The sequence below is a fragment of the Eleutherodactylus coqui genome, chromosome 6 (genome assembly GCF_035609145.1).
Source record: "Eleutherodactylus coqui strain aEleCoq1 chromosome 6, aEleCoq1.hap1, whole genome shotgun sequence".
NCBI lineage: Eukaryota > Metazoa > Chordata > Amphibia > Anura > Eleutherodactylidae > Eleutherodactylus > Eleutherodactylus coqui.
This window is the reverse complement of record NC_089842.1, coordinates 169,605,587-169,625,485: the sequence shown is the minus strand read 5'-3', so window position 1 is coordinate 169,625,485 and position 19,899 is coordinate 169,605,587. Positions and strand designations below refer to the sequence as shown.

Below are 19,899 nucleotides of genomic sequence, written 5' to 3'. Positions count from 1 at the left end.
GGACATGCTGCAATAGAAAAACCACACATGTAAACAGAACCCATTATTTGCAATGAGCGCAGTTCCACGCAAGTTTAGTGCAACGCACAAAACGTGCATGAATTATCGCCGATGTAAACGCAGCCTCACATAGTGAAAGGCTCAATGATTGCAGTGATGTGTGTATCTGTGCAGTAGTTTGGGAGAAACATTAGAGATGAGCGAGCGTACTCGGAAAAGCACTACTCGCTCGAGTAATTTGCTTTATCCGAGTATCGCTGTGCTCGTCCCTGAAGATTCGGGTGCCGCTGCGGCTGACAGGTGAGTCGCAGCGGGGAGCAGGGGAGAGCGGGCGGGAGAGAGGGAGAGAAAGATCTCCCCTCCGTTCCTCCCCGCTCTCCCCTGCAGCTCCCCGCTCCGTGCCAGCACCCGAATCTTCAGGGACGAGCACAGCGATACTCGGATAAAGCAAATTACTCGAGCGAGTAGTGCTTTTCCGAGTACACTCGCTCATCTCTAAGAAACATGCATTTTTATTAGTAGTCACAGAGAGAAGAAGTCCTCAATATTGATGAGTTGCAGCTAGCCTTCCCCTTCACCACCCCCACACCTGCAGCCAAGGATTACTGTGCATAGAGATATCTGACAATTGGCAGACCCACTATGAATCAATGACTGGAAGGGGCTAGCCTGCAGTTCCTGAATATCAAAAGCATTACTTCATGTCTAGGTGCTAATAACAAAGTGCAAGTTTCTCCCAAACTACAGCACAAATACATACAGCACACATATCACTGTAACCAGGGCGACTTCTGTTTGAAGCACCAATCTTAAAGAGAATCTGACAAGATAGTGAAATCCTTGCTGGCACACAAAGCATCTAGTACATGAACACACCTCTTCATATATTAGGCACATCTTGATCTGCCAGTATGCGTGTAGAGAAATCCACACCAGCTACAAGCGGAGTAGATTTCTGTGGAATATGTTGGCGCTATATAAGTAAAGATTATTATTGTATAATTTATGCCAGTTTCTGGTGTAAATTATATATAAATCTGTTGGAACTAGCGAGTTAAGCCAACAAACCATGCCCATTTTTTCCTAAAGTTGCACAAGTCGGAGTAAAAGAAGTACGTTAAACAATTTTTGCACCAGTAAAAGCGCCAAAAATGTGCAACTTTTTAGCACAATTTTCAGTTGATAAAGCTCTATTTTGCTATAAATATCTGGGCAGTTGCTTAGTAATAGGTTGGCTGTGGAACCCATCAGCAAGAGATCTCCACACTCCTATGCAGGCTGGCAGTGCCACTCACTGTACAGCAACCAGTGTTGTATTGATGGTCTTTAAAAGGGGCAGAAATAATAACCAACAGTTCTAAAAAAAAGGAACATCCACAGTCTTAGGTTCCACTCACGTGATATTGCCCGTGGACCCCTATGGGTCCATATTAGGGTGGCACCGTGTGGTGCCTTTGTAAGTCACCTTATTTTTCCCTAAAAGCTGGCACAGAGAGGTGCCATATCAGGCTAACCAAATTCTATTAGATGGTATTTTATAGATCAGTCCCATAGCCGTGTACAGGCACCCTTATACCCAGTTTGTGTTATACCTATACAAGACTTGCCAAAAATGGGAGGAGATCCCATCAAAGCAAAATAGGAAACGCCTTTCTGAGGGTTTGCTCCCACTTTCAGCTATAACACAGATCAGAGATAAGGCCTCATGCATATTGCTGTGGTATGGATCTGTAACATGGCGTTCATGGAAGCTCATAACTGAATCTTTCTACTAATGGCGATCATTTTTGCTTGGTCAAGAAGGATTTGGCGCTGTGCACTTTAACCCTCTGTTGCACAGAGGAAGCCATTTTCATGGAGTTCTTTTTAGGCGACGTGCCTATGGCTTTTGGTTTCCATAAGAGCAGTTGAGCATCTTCACCGCCAGTTATCAAAGAGTCGTCCCCTTCACACCAGTAGGCTGAGCGTACAATATCACTATGTCCTCCAGTTAAGGTTTTTAAATGTGTGACCTTATCCAAACCACAGTTCAGCAAACTGATGTCCCCACCTTGAGACCCTCCAAGAAGCAGCAAGCTATTCCTCCTTTTCTGATAGAAACCACTAATGAGGTAGTCGATGCTACACCCGCTAACATTTTCCCTCATATCCTCTATTTTACAAAGTGTGATTGGTTCCTCCGTGTCCACCTGCTCAAGATCCCACCAGAGGAACCCTTCAGTGTGTGTCAGGCAATAGACCTGCTTATAATCCCTTCCTGCCCACCCAACGATATTCACAGAGGATTCAGAATTACAGGTGGAAGTCAGTGCATCATCTTCATTATTTTCATTGATATCAAACACATTGACTAGCCCATCGGTGGAACCAGTGGCCACCAAGCTTGGGTTGGTTGGATGGAAGCAAACTTGAGTGATATCATCATCGTGAGACTCCGAATAAGAGCCGAGAGGCTCTTTAGATTCTGTATTTGGAGTATATCTTCCATCCCAGAAGACCAGAAAGGCATCTTCATCTACTTTTTCTGTACCTGCGCAGATGACCAGGTCATTACAGCTGACATCAAAGCTGATAAAGACATTGGATGGGTACCCAGTATACGCCTGTACTGCGCCAGTACCCGACACTCGAGCGTCCCAGAGTCTTACAGCACCATCGCTGCAAGCTGAAAACACCAGATTGCTGTTTGTGTGGGAGAAGCGCACGCCGCTCAGCACAGCGGGACGTGCGTTATATTCTTGTAGACAGGTCATGGTTTCCTTGTTATATAATCTAATTGCTTTATCTGAACACAAAATCGCAATTATCTGACTGTTTTGTTCCTCCGTTGATTTCGACACGTCAATGTCAAGTACGTAAGTCGTGCTGTCTTTCATAGTTGATCGCTTTGCTATGTTGAGATGCCAAAGCTGTTCTTCTAAAGCTTCCATGATGAAGGCAAATCTTCAGTTTTTCCCTTTAGCTCTATTAAAAAAACAATAGGAAAAGTAATTAAATGAACCTATACAGACATGTTTAACAGAAAATGTAGTCAATTTATATGTGGTTATTACCGAGCTACAAGACATGGCTGCGATGGTGCTGGAGAAGACGACTCTTGTGGGACATGCCCATCAGCAACTGCTAGATGCCACTTACGTAGGATGGACCATCTCCCTAGATCTCAGATGGAAGACTACAATTTCAAAGGGGTTTTCAGGGATATCCATAAAGTGAAGGGTTGCACTGCTTTTCTCGTAAGAGTCCCATATAACATGTGGTGCCGCGACAGTCACAGGCTTTCACTTCTTGTGAATATTGTGTAGCGGTAACTTGCAGATCACAATGCAACCACATTCACTTTCATTGTTGTGCAATGAAGGCAGCATGCCACTGTGATCTTTGGCTGTATGACAGGTCATGGCCAAGGTCGCTGGGTAGCCCTTGACTTCACTGTATTATGGAACCACAATTCTCCCTCTGAGTGCAGGAAGTAAATATGTAACAATCAGGCCCATTTGTCAAAGGCTGCAGATGACAAGAAAAACGTGAGCTCATATTCATTACTATTCCGGGGATACCCATAGTTACTGTACAAATAACGATTAACAGCCAAGCCATGAGCACACACATTTACGGCACAGTATTTACAAGACACAGGCTCCCCTGAGGCTTCTGATCACTTTAGTCGAGTCTTTCCAACAACTTCATTAATGTGATTTGTCACATGAGGATCATCATCACTGAGCTGTAAAGCTTCCAAAATTCTTTTTTTTTTTTTTAATCCCAGAATACTAAATTAAAAGGGGTATTCCAGAGACAAAGGGTTTTTTTTTTTACAAGTTTTCACCCATCCACTGGATAGCTGAAAACTTATACATTGGTTGTTGGGTGGTTCCCCCTCCCCCCCAACCGATCCCGAGAATAGAGGAGCAATTTTCCTCCCCTCTCCTTACTATGGGGTTGCTTCTCAGATTGACTAGAACACTGGTTGCTGCTCCCTTCATTTCAATGGGGCTGATGGAAATAACCAAATGCTTTGTACTCTTTCTCCGTCAGTCCCACTAAACATGAATGGAGCAGCTCTGTACATGTGCGACCCCCACTCCATTCAATTAGAAGTCACGATGGGTGGGAGAAGCGGCATTATTGCATTTTGTCACCACCAGGAAGCTAGGGGTTTGACAGGGCTTGCATGGAGGAACACCCCTGTCACACCCCTAGCTTCTGATTGGTAGACATTTTTCAGGGCCTGGAAGGTCCTGCCAGTGTCAGTATTCATTTTACAGTTCCCTTAGGGTTACGGATCCGTTTTCCAGTTAGGCTTAAATTATTTGCCTAATTATTTACAGCAGGAACATATAGGCATTTAGAGCTTATAATCTAAGCCAAACTGGAAACCAAACCAACCCTCCAGGGCATGGTAAAATGAATGCCGACGCTTTACTCCCGCATGGTGTAGCGCAGAGAATAATGTGCGACCGGCCGCCCGGGAAGGCAGTTTTTCGGCCGGGGAAGATACACCCCGATGCCACTGTTATACCCCGTGCTGTAGCGCTGAGGGCTACTCCGCTCCCCAGCTGCCTCTTAGCAGCGGCGCCGCTGACACGTGCTGAAGGGAGAGGAGGCAGGAGAGCTGAGTATCCGGAGCAAAGGAGAATGCCGGCCTTGGCGTTCCTTCACCGCTAGGCAGCAGTGGAGCACATACCCGATGGCCAGGGAAATGGAGGAGCACTAAACAGCCACTATAGCAGCGGGGTGGGTGGGTGGAGCACATATCTGATGGCTGGCCACACGGAGGAGGGCAGCACATGGCCGATAGCAGGAAGGGGTGAGTGTGAGCTGCGAAGCAGCGGGGTGAAGATCACCGCGCAGCTAGGACCTTCCAGGACCAGAAAAAGGTCTACCGTTATTCCATCCTAGCCCTGTCAAACCCCTAGCTTCTGGGTGGTGACAAGGTACAATAATACCAGGAGAAGCAACCTCACAGTAAGGAGGAGGCAGGACATGGGACTTCCGTTCCCTGAATCGATGGGGGTCCCAGTGGCTAGCCCCCACCAATCAGTTTCATCTATTCAGTCTCCGAAATACTCCTTTAAGAGTTTTCCCATATGAAAGTGCTTTTGTACTGTATTTTACTATCCCCTTCATAAACGTACAGCCCCATATTCTTCCCTAGAAGCAGTGACCATTGGACCTCTCTGTGCAGGTACAGTAACTGTCTATGGGTGCTATATTTTCTGACAGTGAGGGTGATGAATGAGTGGAACAGGTTACCACGGGAGGTGATGAGTTCTCCTTCAAAGGCTGGACAAGTCTGTCTGGGATGATTTAGTAAATCCTGCACTGAGCAGCGGGTTGGACCAGATGACCCTGGAGGTCCCTTCCAACTCTACCATTCTATGATTTGGGATCGTACTGTGTCCATGAGCTTTTATTAGTAAAGGTGGTATTACTAAGGGCAAACACGCCCGTTAATGAGTGCAGACTGACAATATTGCAGGTCGTTCCATTCGGCGCGTTAAGGCAATTTCACAGCCAGATGAGCATAAGTTTGGGGACAAACGATCATTACTACGATTGTTCATCCTCATACAGATTGCATATGTCAGCAGCAGCACACCACCCTGGTTACATGGGGAGATGTGCTGCCAACAAGCAAGCATTTTTATACCCGCAAAACGATACGAATGGCTGAAGAAACTGAAGGCAAGTGTATTCACATGGGATGATGGCCGTACAAACACTCCTGCTCTTACTATTAACATTCAGCAATTTAGAGTCTTCTCTGCCAGGAACCCATATTTGTTCAAATCCTGCTCTCCAAGTTGTATGCAGTTCTAATCAGGGGCTTATAGAGATGTCAGAGGACCTCAGTATCTCAGTAAGTCCACAATGTCGTAAAGCAGTTTTGTCGCCAAGCACTATACAGAGTAACTCTTCCCTAAAAGCATTTCTGAGGGAGGTGACGGCACACAAAAAGTAGTCCCTGCAAGAGGAAGCTCTACTGGGAGGCCTAAAAGTCTCTGCAGTTGAGAAATATCCTCTACCTACTAACAGACTGCAAGGGCAAGAATTCTACACTGGGACTACAATGACATGTCTAATAAGTAATTCTATTCCTTTCTAGGGGCTATCCTCATTGGACAACCCCTCCTCCAATTAGAAGTTCTCAGGAAGGTGTTCCGCTAGCACTAGAGCGGGTCCATGTGTTCTCCTTACTACTAGTGGCACAAGCTGCCCAGACTACTGTAAATACATCTATAAAACACTTGGCGGGACGATTAGAGTACTATACTATAAAGATATTGTATCTAACAGTTGCACTCTACGCCGATTATGGCCCTTAAGTATCTGCTCAGATTATATTCGCTAAGTGTGCTTCATTAGCAGCTTTTTTGCCATGAAATTTGAGCAAGGCAACCTTAGAAAACGGCCAGGCTTGTAGCCAGCGCCAGGTCAGTCCTGGGTGACACCACAGCTAATGATAGACTCCCACAGTATAGGTTACGGATAACATTTCAGCTCTTCCTTTATTCATACACCCATCTATCCCAGTAGAGGGTTTCTGCAGAGTGCAGGTGACTGCAAGTGCATCTAATAGCCGGCAGTGACAGATAATTGCCCCCGGAAATTACCCTGGAAATTTGGCGTAAAATGATATGTCGTAATCGCACTTGTGAAAGGAGAAAGCGGGGTTCACACACAGCGAGATCCGAGGAGGTCAATAATGTGTTTAGTGCTGACTTGGAGTGAATGCCGAGGATGGAGTAACAGGCCGGGTCTGTGACATTGAGATTTGTAAAGCAGCGGCCAGTCAGATTAAGGATAATCCCACGTGTTGTGCGCAGATTAAATCCACACAGCCTATATTCCTAACTAAAGTAGTATGCAATATAATGAGGATGAGAGGGGAACCCCGCACCATCCTGCAGCCTCTGCCGGCAGATACATATATTATAGAATACCACCGATATGAGGGCAGGAACTTGGATTTCTGTGTTTCAAATCAAATCTATTCAATTTAAGGTGGTAGAAGAAGGATTACAGTATAAACGTATCTACACAGTTTACCCCCTGCCGCCATGTTAACCCCTTGACGCTAAAGGGTGTACACCCTCCAGCGGTAGGCTTGAATGGAGCGGGCCTGGAAGCCAAACCTGCTCTATACACAGTGGACACATGCACCCATAATAGCTGCGATCAGCATTAATGCTATTAACCCTTTTCCCAGTCAGAGTTCAGGGGTCCCGGCCACTGAATTAGATGGACAGAAAGCCCCATATATCAACCCGAACAGGGAATCTGTGATCACAGTATTACTAATTAGAACCAGACGGGTCCGGCGCCACAAAAATAAGTTTGGCCGTGTACGTATGTTTAAGAAAACTAGCTGTCAGGGGTCCACTATATCAGCTAGTGTGCCCTCCAAGTATTCTTCATCTCACCAACTTATTTGTTACATTTTTGTAGAAAATCCCTTTAAATAAATATGAAATCAGGCCATAAACTGAACCCGTAGTTAATAGCATCAAAGCTGCAGGCGCCAAACTCTTCCGCCGCACAGCAGGAAATGGCTTGGATGTCTCGTGTAGACAGAGCAGTCACATCTACTTGGTGAGCAGCAGAGAGACAGGAAATAGGAGATCTTCCTACTGAAAGCACACCAGGAATGCTCCGATAAAGGTGAAAAGCAGGAATTCTTCTCTTATTTACCATGGAACAACTGCGTACGTCCGGGCACTACAAATAGGTCAGAAAATAGTCACGCAGAAGAGGCGTCACAGTGATGTAGGGATGAGGACTGCATTGCTTCAGGTGGGATTGGAGGCTATTTTCTATCCCATGTTTCCCTATGGAGCCTTTGTTTTTGTTGCATTGCACGAAATCGCAGTTTTCATGTGATTTTGACATTAGAAAAGAAACCCTGCCGTGAAAATAAGCCCTACCTGCACTCAAAAAAAAAAAATGGAATACTTGCCTAAACCGCTTGGTTCTCCCACGCTTCTTGCAGTCCTCGTTCGCCCACAGAAGATCACTTCGTGGTTGTGGGATTCAGAAATCCTGCCTCCAGGAAGCGATAGCTCCGATTGGCTAAGCAGCACTCTAGAACAAACCAATGCAGCACTGGATGAACCCATGCGATGGCTGTGATTGTTTTTTGGCCACTGCTCAGCCAATTCATGCAGCGCTGAATGAACCAATCAACAGCCAGTGCTGTATTGAGGCAGGATTTATAAATTGGCCAATCAATGCCACGGTTTCAGCCAATTCATAAATCCCGTCTCAACAACACACTGGCTGTTGATTGGTTCTTTGGCCGCTGCTCAGCCAATCAATGCAGTGCTGGAGTAACAGTAAGGCCTCCTTCCCACGAACGGATTTCCGCCGCGTAATTCGCGGCGAAAATCCGCTGCGTTGCCCACAGCTATTAGGTTCTATTGAACCTAATAGCTCAGGGCACACGGTGCGGAATTCCACCGCGGAATTATGCGGCGGAAATCCGTTCGTGGGAAGGAGGCCTTACTGTTACTCCAGCACGCTCTCAGAACGGCGGATCCGCTGGTAAGTATGGGGTCTCTGGGGGGGCGCCGTGACGGGCTTCGCCGCGGAATATTCCGCGGCGGAGACCGTCACGCTCGTGTGCAGCCGGCCTAAGACAGTCTATCTCCAATCTACTTAGTTTAATTATTCCCACGGGGCCACAAACAATGGCGCCATGCAGACGCGGGCAGTTTTATCAGGTAAATGCAGTTCTACCTGCAACAAAAACTCCAATTCTATAAACAAGTACGTATAATCTATCAACAGGCAAAATTACCTGTTGCTATGGTTTTCACCCAAACAGCAGCCATTAGTAATGTTCCTACCTGTAGAAATAAAATACAAAGAACAGTCCCGCATAGTGAGGAAGGTCAATTATCAAAAGAAAAGCGGCGCTGCCGCTCACAGCAACCAACCCTGTTCAAACCCCGGTGATACATCCGCGCAAGAAATCACTCCAGTCGTGCAGGCGATCGCCAGGCGCCAACTCCCAAACTACAAACATATGCCAGCTTGATAAAGGCAATCTTGGGGAAACATCGCACCGCAGTGGAACTTTACATATGTGAATAAAGCAGAACTGTTCCTCCTCCAGGAGGCTGGGATCCTGTCTGTTCTTATTTTTCACGGTTATTTATTTATTTATTTAAATGACCACAACCAATCAGATTGCCTATAGGAAAATGTCTCCACATCTCCCGTGCGTCACCTTTCATCGATCTCACTCAACGTCCCAGCTGAAGGAGTGAACGTTTTCCGCTCAGGAACCTTCATTGATATCGTCTTCTAGCATGATGCCAAAAGTGGAAAACCCCTTTAAATATGAGGGTTTTTTAAATTTTGTTTTAACTTTCCTACATTGTTCTCATGCTATATCCTTTGCTATCCAGTTCCTGATGTGCCACTTTTTTAGATTTGAAGTATCAGTGAGGGCGCCTTTCTTAGATATGTTCTTCCTTTCATCTTAACAGGAACAAAGCTGTATTCTTGTTAATGTGTTCCCCGCAGCAGAGCGCTGGCCACGAGGCGGGTACACGCCACAGGCACTAAGATCAGACACGCGTCTTTGGCACTCACCTCCCATCTACTGCGCACTTCTAAAGCCGCAGATACCGTTACGCCTCGTTTATACGGTAGAACAATATGGCTTCTGCGCTCACACTTGCAATGGAAACATGGCTTTCCACGTCACATTATGTTCAGTAGTCTTTTGCCAAGTGCAGATTTGAAATCACGCAGATCTGTCCATTGGATGGCGCTACATCCACATGCTCATCTACATCAATTCTACGGGTAACTCTGCTGGACAAATCTGAGGGTCAGCCTTGGATTTCTGCAGTGGCTAGATCCTGCATGTGAACGAGGCCTAATGCTTCTTTCTCCACCTCATTCAATCCTGATGAAAGTGACGCAATGATATATTTTAACATGAGCATAAATCTTTTAAAAATAAGTCTTGGTATTTGTATAGCGCCAACTCATTCTGCAGCACTTTCAGGTAATTTATTTATTACCCCCCACCAAGCTGGGTACTCATTTTACCGACCTCAGAAGGCTGAGTCAACCTTGAGCCGGGTACCTGAACCATGCAGGGATTGAACCCGCAACCTTCAGGTCGTGAGTGAGAGCTTAGGACTGCATACTGCTGCCTCAACACTCTTGCGTAGATGCACCTACATAATACACTACGTAATTGCGCTGGAAAAAACACATTAGGAATTAATTAGCCATTCCAATCAGTTGGTTTGTTTGCTGTGTGCAAATATATATGCCCTGAAGACAGACAAATTACAGTAAAATATGCCAATAAATGCGCAAAAAAAACCAAAACGTTCAGTGCGCAGATAGGTTGCACTAAGGCACGCGCAATTTCACATCTCTGTGAAGCCAGCCTAAGGGCCCATTCAGATAGGTGTATATCCCATCTGTGTATTTCACGGACAGCATATGGACCCATTTTAGCCAATTAGGCTATTCACATGAGCGCCTTTTCTCACGGACCATTGGCCAGCATGGAGAGAGGGAAAAAAATCCGTGTAGGTCATATTCTGATCCGCATCGCCAATGATAATAGAACATACAATGCCCACTGCCTCACACCGCTTAGGCGGCACATAGCTGTGAGTTATCCAATGTGATTTGTGCCCCAGAATCTTAGGCGTAACTTGTTTTCGCCTCTATGAATGGGTCCTAAATGTAGCATTTACTTGGTGCCCATTCAAGTGGATAAGCAACCATGTAATACATGGTCGTATCTGCCACTGCAGGGGCACTCTATAAGCTCTACATGCACGGGGGTTAGACGATTGGCACAACCCTCTTCACCGATGCCCTGTACACTCTTCCATAGACTAGTAGTAGAACATTACTGGGTTGTGAATGGGAAACTTGCTGAGCTCATGACATTTGGAGTAATGGCACAACCTAGTGGACACACTGGGGAATAACAGCTACTGTACAACTTCACATCAAGTTTAGCTCAGACTAGAGGAAATAAAGGGGCTTTAAGACAGAACAATTATCGTTCGAACGAGCGAAAGTGATCGATGATCGTTCGGTCTAAACGCGGCCAACAATCAAACAACAAGTGTTCACTTTCCATTCGTTGTTCATTTACTGCAGGCATATAAACCCTCGTTGGCTCGTTCACCAATCGTTCGGTTTAACAAGCATTCGTTCAGTCCTTCTTAGTCACTTATACAACGAATGCGAAACACTGAACGATTCTAAACGATTTCTTGTGTGAACGAGTTAACGACGCCTCTGCCTGTCTAAACACAGCAAACGAGGGAACATCACACAAACGATAATTGGCTCATCTAGAAGGACCCTATGGCAGTTTTCATACGGCCAAGAAAATCATGCGCGATTTGTGCGCTGAGAGACGCACGAATATGAACCCCATCCTTTTATTTGGGGGGGGGGGTTCATACACACGAGTGATGTGGGAAACAAATCGTAGTATGTTCTATCATGTGTTTGCTCTCGCATCACATCTCCCACTGTTTTCAGTGGGGCCGGCGGCAGCATATGTGCTGGGTGCATGCGATGTGAGGTCTCCTGCTGAAAACAATGAGAGCCGCAGTAGAGGATCGCAGAGTTTCTCCCATGGGATAACGTCACATCGCATTCCATGCGCCTAGCGTGTGGTGCGATGCTGCCACCGACCCCATTGAACACAACGGGAGAGGAGATGCAAGACAACGCACAAAGATAATGCATGTCGCGATTTGTCTCTCGCATGGCGATGCGGGAACAAGTCACACATGTATATGACCCATTCAAAAGAATGGGGTTCATATTAGTGAGATTTATGTGTCGCACATCACTCAAACCTCATGCAGTTTTCTCGGCCGTGTGAAGCTGGCTTAAGGGTATAGAAGCTTCAGAAGAAAGATCCACTATGACAATTTCCTTGTATCCGCGCACTTTCCTTATTGCTCTTCTCTGCTCTTAATCCTATGAAGCTCCTCAGCACCCGGCTCATTCTGTAACTCCCATAGACTTCAATGGACACACAGGTGCAGCCTCTAACCAATTTCACTGGTAAAAGCAGTCTGTGAAGGCCACTGATTCACAAGAGGGTCTCTGGATCCCCTTCCTATATCCTTACCTATCAGGAATGTATAGAAGAAGTTGTGGATACGCCATAATTACTCTATATGGGAATGTTCCTTTAAATGGAACCGGTCATCATGATGACTATACAATCCGAGCCGTGCATGTAACAGTGTTGATAATAAGCTGTCCGTTTCGCAGTGTTATATTGCTATACGTGCACGGTACTTTTACCATCTTCTTTCAAAATTTCCCCACGCTGTAATAAAAGGAGATGCAAATAGGTTTTCCTGCAGGCCCGCCCCGCGCTCTTCATGGACCGGCATACTCACTTCCTTCCTTAGCATTCTCCAGTACTTGCTGTGACTTCGGGAGCCTAAGGCCTCATGCACACCGGTGGATTTGAATTTCAGAATTCGCGGCAGGCGTCTGCCCACAGCATGCTACAGCAAAGTGATTTTTCATGCACTCTGGTGGAAATCAATTGCAATTTCCGCTCACAGAGAAAGGGCGAGAAAAGAAAAAAAAGAAAGAAAATCGCAGCATGCTCCATTTTTCTGCGGGCCCCACACAAACTGCTTCTATTGAAGTCAATGGAAGCCATCTGACCCGAAGCCCTTCCGCAAACAATATTGGCGACGGCACAGGAAAATCTGTACTGCACATGTGTGACGGCCAGACCATCTGCAGTACAGATAAAAGAAGAAGGGGAAAAAAGACAGGTATGTGGGGTCACCGACTACAGTCAGGGCCGCATTCCATGCGAGATTCCACAGCTGGAATCTGGACTACACAGTCTGTGAAGCTTCAGTCACTTTAGGCTAGGGTCACACAGGGCAGATTTGTTGCGATTTTGCTGTGGTTTTTCCGTTGCGGTTTTGACGCAGAAGAACTGCTTCTGCGGCAAAACCACTTCAAAAGGTTAATTTGGGCTTGCGGATTTTCGTGTGGAAAAATCCACAAGCGTTTTTTTCCGCAGCGCTTTTGTACTTTTTGCCGCGTATTTGGTGCCGTTTTCTCTGCGTCCATAGAGGTCTATGGACAAAAAAGCGCTGTGGAAAAGACAGAAGAATGGACATGCTGCATCTTTTAAAACCGCGACGCAGTTGCATTTCCGCACTGCGGCTGTGCGGAAAAAATCCGTCCTGTGAGAACAGCTTTTTGGCAAATCTCATTTGTGCTGCATTGCACTGCAAACGCAGCGGTTTTGCCACAGTGCGGATATGCAACGGCAGTCTGCGGCAAATCCGCCCTGTGTGACCCTAGCCAGGCAGACACATGGTGTCCCCTCAGTTCTGTACTATGGACTGCATGGCACATTAGAGGATTTCTGTACAGCGCCATATAATGGCAGTGTTCTCCCCTAGAAGCAGTGCTATACGAGGAGAGGGTCTTCATACATACAAACTATTAGGAAACACTCCAATCTTTTTGCTTCCAAAAATTCTAGATAAACTCAGAGCCCAGAGATGGGGGTCTTACCGCAGCTGATCCGAAGATTGGTCTGCATAGATCCACAGAATCTATGCAGACCAATGTGTCTCCATAGTTACAGATGTGTTACCCAAAAATAGGTGTTTTGGTACCCCAAAAATAAGTTTCCTTTCTTATGTAATCTGTTATATTATAAGGCTGAATGCACACGGCCGGGTCGGATCCCGCAGCGGCACACATGCGCAGTACAGATCATGCCGCACCCTTGCTAGGTAATGACGCAGATTCCATGGCCCATCCACAGTGACAGCTGCGGACGAGCCGTGGATCGGATGGCTTTCTTTGACTTTATTGAAAGCCGTCCGCATCGAACCCACGCTGAAATAGAACATGCTGCGATTTTCCCTTCGTGGTTGGAAAAAAAAAAAAATCGCAATTGATTTCTGCTCGTGGACAGGGAAAAGCTGTTTTAAAAGCAAGTTTATGGGCAGAATTTGTTGCGGAATCCATAGACGGATGCCCACTCCGGATTAAGCAATGCAAATCCGCCCGTGTGCATTGGGCCTAAGGCTCACAGAAGTGCTTTAATGAAAAATGATGTGATTCACCTGATGGATTATACAGATGTGATTGGTCATTATGAAGTGGCACAATAGGGGTTAATCAGATATTTTGCGCTCACACACTTAGTAAGGCCATCAGAGCTAGGTGAGGAGAAAGGACAAGGGGAGAGAGAAGTAGTCCTGAGGCGGAATTTAAGCCAGCGTCACACAAACAGGGTGGATTCTGCATGTGGCAGCCCGCAGCCGGCATCTGACCCCGTGCCCGCAGCCGGCATCTGACCCCGTGCCCGCAGCCGGCATCTGACCCCGTGCCCGCAGCCGGCATCTATGCGTTCCTGTCATTTTTCTCCTTTATGTTTATTTTTCCTGCACCATCATTAGGCTATAACGCGGGTACCCGCGACCTATCTGCAACGTCAATATGGATGGGCCGCGGGTCGAATGGCTTCTATTGACTTCAATGGAAGCGATCTGTGCGGGATCCACACTAAAATAAAACATGCAGCGATTTTTTTTCTCCACTCACAAAAATAGCTATTTAATTCCGCTAGTGTGCAGGAAAAGGCGCTTTTCAATAGCATGGAAGGAACAGTATTTGCTGCTAATCAGCGGGCGGATGCCAACTGTGGATCCACAGACAATGTTACCTCAGGGGAGACAGTCAGCCAGAGAGGGGCGTCTGGGGGTGTAATAAACGTACAGCGTGTGCGCAGAAGAGAAAGGTCAGCGGACAGAAGTTACAGACAGCAGGGATAAAAAGCATGGAGATGCCGTACTCGGGGGCCGCAGAATCACTCCAGAGACAATTCATAGACCCTCAAGATAGATTGTTTTGAGGATTAAAAATATATATATATTACATGCACACTTTTTTTTTTCCATAAGTGTGCATTTTATTTCCCCGGCTGGCTAAGCTCATGTCTTGATATATTATTTTATGGCTGTGGAATTTAGAGGAACGCCCGTTCCAGATTCCAAAGCAAAAATCTGCTTAGGAAAAAGCATGGAATTTCCTAGATATTGGAAGGACTCTGCAGTCGGCCATCGTGCGGTGCGACCCGTCCCTCAAAGGGAATTGCGGACAGTCTCCCCCGGACCGCTTCTCCTGATGTCGGCATTCGCTCCTACCGCCTGCTTATACGTCGCTCACATTGGCAGTTGTTCCTGTTCCCTGTATAAGTGAAGGCGCCAACGATTACTGCCTGCATGAATGAACGCCGAATCATCAGTCGTTGGCTGCGTTTGCACTGAATGGTCCTTCATTCTGAATGCTGCCCCGTGTGGCAGGGCTATCTGTACTGCAGGTTACATAGTGGCAGATGATCCAGATTACACGGGGCTCGTGGCCCGTAACCATGGAGATACATGGGGCTGCAGGACACCTGCAGACCCCAAACTGTGAGGTTCCTATGGCTGTTTGCAAAGTAGCTTCATGGCTTCTACTTCCAATGCAACATAAAGCGTCCATCACCTGCAAGATCCCCAACATCTCCAGGACAACTGGCCGCACACTACCTAATGGGGACCATCGTACAAGGAGAGCCATGGCTACAAACACTGGGATGAAGCCAGCAGCCCGTGACGGGTACTACAAGCCCCAGCAGGCAGGACATTACTACTGGCATCGCTGCACTTACCTCTACGGACAGGCAGGGGGCCGACGGCCGCGGGTAACCCTACACGGAGGAGCCTCCGGCTGCCATGTGCACAGCACTCCGAGGCGCTGGGATGATGTCAGGTCACATGGTCTCTAGGTCAGGTGACGGACAGGGGAGGGGCTTAGTGCTAATACAGGCTATGGGAGGGAGAAGCTGCGTGTTACTACTGCTGAGGAAGGAGAGGAGTGCGTGTGCCGCAGGTGAGGGGGTCTGGTCTGCGGTCTCACACGGACCCCCTCTAAAACACGGCTGCTTTTGTTTTTTGGTTTTTAATTTAAAAAAACTCCAAATTGTTCCTTATTTCCCTGCAGAGAGAAGAAATGTGACTCCGCCCTGAGAAGACTCTAAGATTTGTGTCTTGTTCTGCTTCCTGTGTTCAAGGGCTTATTCAGACGACTGCATATCGGCTCGGTTTTCACGCCGAGCCGATATACGGTGTTCTTGTCTGCAAGGGGGGGGGGGATGGAAGAGCCAGGAGCAGGAACTGAGCTCCCGCCCCTTGCCACTATTTGCAGTGGGAGGGGGCGGAGCTAAGTCCCGTCGCTTAGCTCCGCCCCTCCCATTGCAAATAGTGGCAAGGGGCGGGAGCTCAGTTCCTGCTCCTGGCTCTTCCATCCTCCCCCCCCCCCCCCCCCCTCTGCAGATGAGGACAGCGTATATCGGTTCGGCGTGAAAACCGAGCCGATATACGGTCGTCTAAATAAGTCCTAAGCCCGCTTCCACACCAGCGACAAAATCCTGTGATTTTCTCGCAAGGCAACAGCTACAAATCGCATATATGTGAAGCCCATGCTCTCCTAGGGGGTCTTTCACATTAGGTATATTTTGTAGCATACGACACTTCGGGGAAAAAAATGTCAGGTTGTTAAATATTACTGCGATTTGCAATGTTTTGTAGCCCATGTTTCCCTATGGAGCCTTCCTTTGTGTTGCATCACATAAAAACGCGGTCTTCGTGCGGTGCAATGCAACTTTTGCAGAAGGAAATCCTACTGTTTGTCCCTAAGGGCTAATGCCCACGGATGAATTTCTGCCGCGTTTCACGTGGCGGAAGTCTGCAGCATTATGCCGCAGCTATTAGGTTCTATTGAATGTTCACGCTGCAGAATTCTACCGCGGAATTCCGCAGCGTGAAAGAAACCTGGGCATACTCTAATTTCTACGGGAATACGCGTGGCTGGCTTCCATTGTAGTCAATGGAAGCTGACCGTCACACTATAGTTCCGCTGTAACACAGCGGAAGTATCGCATGATTACGCGTTACCGCCGGCCGCGTCATCCTGCACTGACGACATCACCACCCTAGCTCCCAATTGGCTGTATTCCTGAAGATCCTAGCAGCAGCATCTGTAGTGATTTTTGGCTAGCCTGGAGGGTTAGGGTTAGTTTTCCTGTTGGGCTTACATTATGACCTATAAATACTTCCATGTAACAGCATTAACATGGAAGCATGTAGAGGTAATAATCTAAGCTTAACAGAAAAACTAACCCTAAGTCTGCAGCCCAGCCAAAAATCAATGCAGACGCACTAGGTTTAACACTCTCCAGAGCAGGCATCCCCCTTGCATCTCCCCTCGGCAACCGCTCCCCGCCAGCCGTACATAGTGGCAGGGCAGCTGACCGCTGCAGGACGTGAGTCACAGTGGTTTCCGCCGCGGGGGAACAAGTAGCGGAGATAACACTACAGCGGGGAGAGCAGCGGTGACAGCGTTCCCAGCTGCAGCATGCACGGGAGAATGGGAGCCCATATTACTAGTGCGGCTTGGAGAGGAGGCTGGAGAAGATTTTCTGCAGTCCCCGCCGGATTATACGGCGGGGAAGAATTCAGCCAATCGGAAGCTAGGGGCGTGACAGGGGCGATCCTCCATGCAAGCCCTGTCAAACCCCTAGCTTCTGGTGGTGACAAGATACAATAGTACAGTAATAGTGTCCACTATGTTGGCCCAGGTAGTAATAGTAACCTCCACAGTAGCTCCAGTAGTAATAGTGTCCACAATTATGACCATCTCTGACCTCATGCCTATCATCACCCTCAACCCCTACATCATCATGAAAAGAACATCAACATCATGTGCGCTATCTTGCCGCGAGTGTTCATATACTATTGCAGAGACACAGCGCTCATGGATTCTGCTTGCGGCCATAGGACATTTTTTTACCTCTCCGAATCCAGCGTGACCCACACACCCAATGCATTGCATTGCATTTTTTTCAGATCTCCTGCTTTCCTGCGGGATCCGGTGGACATCTGCAGTGTCAGCTGTGGGTGTGCTGCGGATCAGACGGCTTCCATTGACTTCAATGAAAGCCGTCCGTATGGGAATCCGCAAAAGATAGAGCATACTGTGATTTTCCCTGTGCGTGCGATCCACACAGTGGGGAAAAATGGCATCTACATGCTTATAATTCTTTTGTGGACGCCCTATGGGCGGCTTGATTTGCGATCTCCTGCACGGCCTTTTTCTATGTGCAGCAATATTTTATATAGAAGTTGCATCACATACGCCATGTATTGCATATGTAGGGCGTTTAATACACAAACCATAGAGAACAACAGAGCTACATGTGTGTGATATGCTCTAAAATAGAACATGCTGCATTCTTTTTTACACGCATATTATACACCACATATATGCGCTAATGTGAATGGATCAATGAAAATCAATGTACATGAGCCCTTACGCGGTGATGGGAGGGGAATCCAGTGTATTTTGAGATCTCACAGAGATCCTCTATAACAATGATGTCAGACTACAAACCCACGTAGGGTGTATTCAGGCAATGCGGTTCAAGTGTGGTTAAAAATTGTGATTGAAAACACACCCAAAAATACCGAATCTGGTTTTATAGCGATTTGCCTTGTTTTTTTGTGCTGTTGCGGTAAAAACTACAACCGCCTCCTAACAAAGCATGGCAACATTATATGCAGATTTTTTTTTTAGGTGTGGTTTTTGATACTGTTTTAAGCGCACGTAAATCGCAGTGTCTGAATACATCTTCATGTTATTCCAGTCATTGGAATCAAGATGTTTTTCCACTGCTTCCCCCCTTTACGCGCCCCTTCCCGCTGGCTCTCGGCTAGGGGAGGAGGCTGGACAGGGCGGGAGCTAGTGTGCTAAGCTCCCAGCCCTTGTCGGCGGCAGCCAGCAATGGAATGGGGTGTGATTGCATACAGCCAGCAAGCGGCAGAGAGGAGGAGGGAAGGGGGTGGGGGTTTAACAGTTACGCTGCTAAACTCCCTCCCGCTTCCCTTCTCCGGACGCTCTCATAGGCTCTCATAGGAGTCTATTGGAGCCGCCGCCGTATTCTGGCCAGGAAGATAGTCCCAGTCCAAGAATACGTATGGGACCATGTAGGGCGTGATATGCTTTGAATAACCTGTTTACTGTCCTTAAGGTAACCCGGGTGGACCAGACTAGGTGATGTATATGTGTATTTAAATGCTGAATTAAAATTACATTCTTGTTATATTTACTGACATATGAAGACGTAAGGTTCTTAGCACACATTTTGATCAAAACATGTGAGCCCATCTGCCACGTCAAGGCGACCTCTTGTAGATGGGACCTACACTACACTAACCTCTCTTTAGGCCTGCTGGGCTAATTCCTTTTGGTTCTCACTTTTGGTTGTGGGACAACAGTCAATGAGGGACAACAGGAGGGCACCAGGGGGCGCTAGATTTTATGAGGAGCGTATCGCAATGTTCTGATATATTTGGTACTCTGGTCTAATTGATGCTTGGGGTCTAAGGCGCAAGGCATTTTTCCAATGATGTAGCTGTCTGAGTTGCATTTTGCAATGGTGCGATTTAATATACCGTATAATGTACTGAAAGACTTAAAAAAATTTATTAATGGAGCGAAATGGGAAAAAATGCAATTGTGTGATTTATGGGGGTTTTGTTTGCACACGCTGTGGCAAAAATGACACTATAACTTTATTCTGTGGGTCGGTACGATAACGTTGGCATCAGATTTGTAAAATATTTTTTGTTGTTCTACTTTTAACAAATGAAATACGGTATCTTTAAAAAGAAGCAAGCAGTGGTATACAGCTTCATATATATATATATATATATATATATATATATATATATATTAGCAATGACATATATCCTTTAGAATTGAGTTCTTGTGGGTTAATGACTATTAAGGGGTTGT

At 46.8% G+C, this 19,899-nt stretch overlaps 1 protein-coding gene across 2 annotated transcripts; it reads right to left on the bottom strand.

Annotated features, from left to right (window-relative positions):
• Positions 1-481: 481 nt before the first annotated feature.
• Positions 482-15,837, bottom strand: WDR89 (WD repeat domain 89). Of its 2 annotated transcripts, XM_066608188.1 has the most exons (3): positions 15,716-15,799; positions 8,801-8,849; positions 482-2,964 (listed from the first exon to the last, which is right to left on the bottom strand). In XM_066608188.1, the coding sequence occupies exon 3, from the start codon at positions 2,928-2,930 to the stop codon at positions 1,782-1,784; it is 1,149 nt and encodes a 382-aa protein (XP_066464285.1). In that variant the 5' UTR covers positions 2,931-2,964; positions 8,801-8,849; positions 15,716-15,799; the 3' UTR covers positions 482-1,781. The 2 variants fall into 2 exon arrangements, with proteins under 2 accessions (XP_066464285.1, XP_066464284.1); XM_066608187.1 differs by lacking the exon at positions 8,801-8,849 and having other exon boundaries at positions 15,716-15,837.
• Between the last annotated feature and the right edge of the window lie 4,062 nt (positions 15,838-19,899).

What these genes read in the sequence shown, in the direction of transcription:
- WDR89 (XM_066608187.1), bottom strand. Translation starts at nt 2,930, where the DNA reads ATGGAAGCTTTAGAAGAACAGCTTTGGCATCTCAACATAGCAAAGCGA.